At 38.2% G+C, this 1,189-nt stretch overlaps 1 protein-coding gene across 1 annotated transcript; it reads right to left on the bottom strand.

The window, feature by feature from the left end:
• Positions 1-3: 3 nt before the first annotated feature.
• On the bottom strand, positions 4-644 carry LOC124885363 (ER lumen protein-retaining receptor; the record flags this gene model as incomplete). Its single annotated transcript, XM_047402336.1, is given in 3 exon segments — positions 4-278; positions 369-432; positions 571-644. Coding segments are annotated over 3 exon segments (175 nt in total), but the record flags the coding sequence as incomplete, so codon positions are not given.
• Between the last annotated feature and the right edge of the window lie 545 nt (positions 645-1,189).

Raw genomic sequence — 1,189 nt, 5'->3', positions numbered from 1 at the left:
AAATGAAGTCACAAACTTCTGTTACATAAAGAATATATGCTTTTAACCATCTACTAATAGCAAAGACATGATTCTTGAGATTCTAAATATGATGAATATATATCAGGTTTTGTTACTCTTGGACCTAATGATAGCCAACAAAACAAGGATGTTTTTAGTTTTGATTAAACATCCAAACATAAGACTTATAAACGTTCATCGGATCATCTTCAGCCAGCTCCTGTTTGTCTCCGATATGGGCTCAAGCAGGAAGTTCTAGTTTCGTGTTGTTCTTCCAGCTGCAACCGATTGAGAGCGATGGGGTTATTATAACGTTGAAAGAATGTAGCTCATATGTGATTTTAGACGTATATGCTAATTTGTGTTACCTTTGGAAGTAGTAATAGAAGAAATCAGCATAAAGCAACGTCTGCACGAGGCCTGAAATCCAGGCTGCCATAACACGAGCGCAATGAAACATAGAAAGTTGTCATTTTCAGAACGAAACACATGAAACATGGGAATTCTTGTATTTAAAGCAAGGGATAAACGAACAGAACGAAATGAGAAGAGGTAGATGGCGATTCATACTTATCCAATGTACAAAGTGCGGTTCTGTGAAGTAGCGGTATACCCAGTTCAAGATGTAAAGTGACCGATATGCACTGCAAAACAAGAATTCAATAGAACATGTCAGGCAAATTCGACATGACTTCCACGGCCGCGTGTGAACAATGGAAGAGCGAGATCAAAGAATGGTTGCTAATCCCGTATCTCCAAAATTTTCCACAACTCTCTGAATCCAAGAGCCCCTGATGGGTTTGTAATAGCACAATGGAGTGTTACATATACTGTCGGCTCACAAGCAATATGTATTGTCAAACTGCATGAAGATGTCTCAATAAGAAAGGGAGAGCTTAGTTTAATTACTTTGTTTGTGACCATCACATGCAGGCAAAATATTTGTTACATGGGCCAAACATGTTACTCTCTTATGATAGTGAGGCGGAGATTCGAATTAAGGAAAGCTGTCAATCTAACACCTAAAGACGACCTTAAGCTAATGAAAACAAAGCAAATTTCATCACAACCCACTACAAAGATATATATACAACAAGGAGGTAGAAGGGCAGTATCAAAAGCTTCACCATACTGAGCATCTTAACGATTTTAAAAAAGGTGACCGATACACTGATTTCTTAGCAATCCC

The sequence above is a fragment of the Capsicum annuum genome, unplaced genomic scaffold, assembly GCF_002878395.1.
Source record: "Capsicum annuum cultivar UCD-10X-F1 unplaced genomic scaffold, UCD10Xv1.1 ctg19280, whole genome shotgun sequence".
Lineage (NCBI taxonomy): Eukaryota > Viridiplantae > Streptophyta > Magnoliopsida > Solanales > Solanaceae > Capsicum > Capsicum annuum.
The sequence above is the reverse complement of the archived record's forward strand: the minus strand, read 5'-3'. Positions and strand labels throughout refer to the sequence as shown.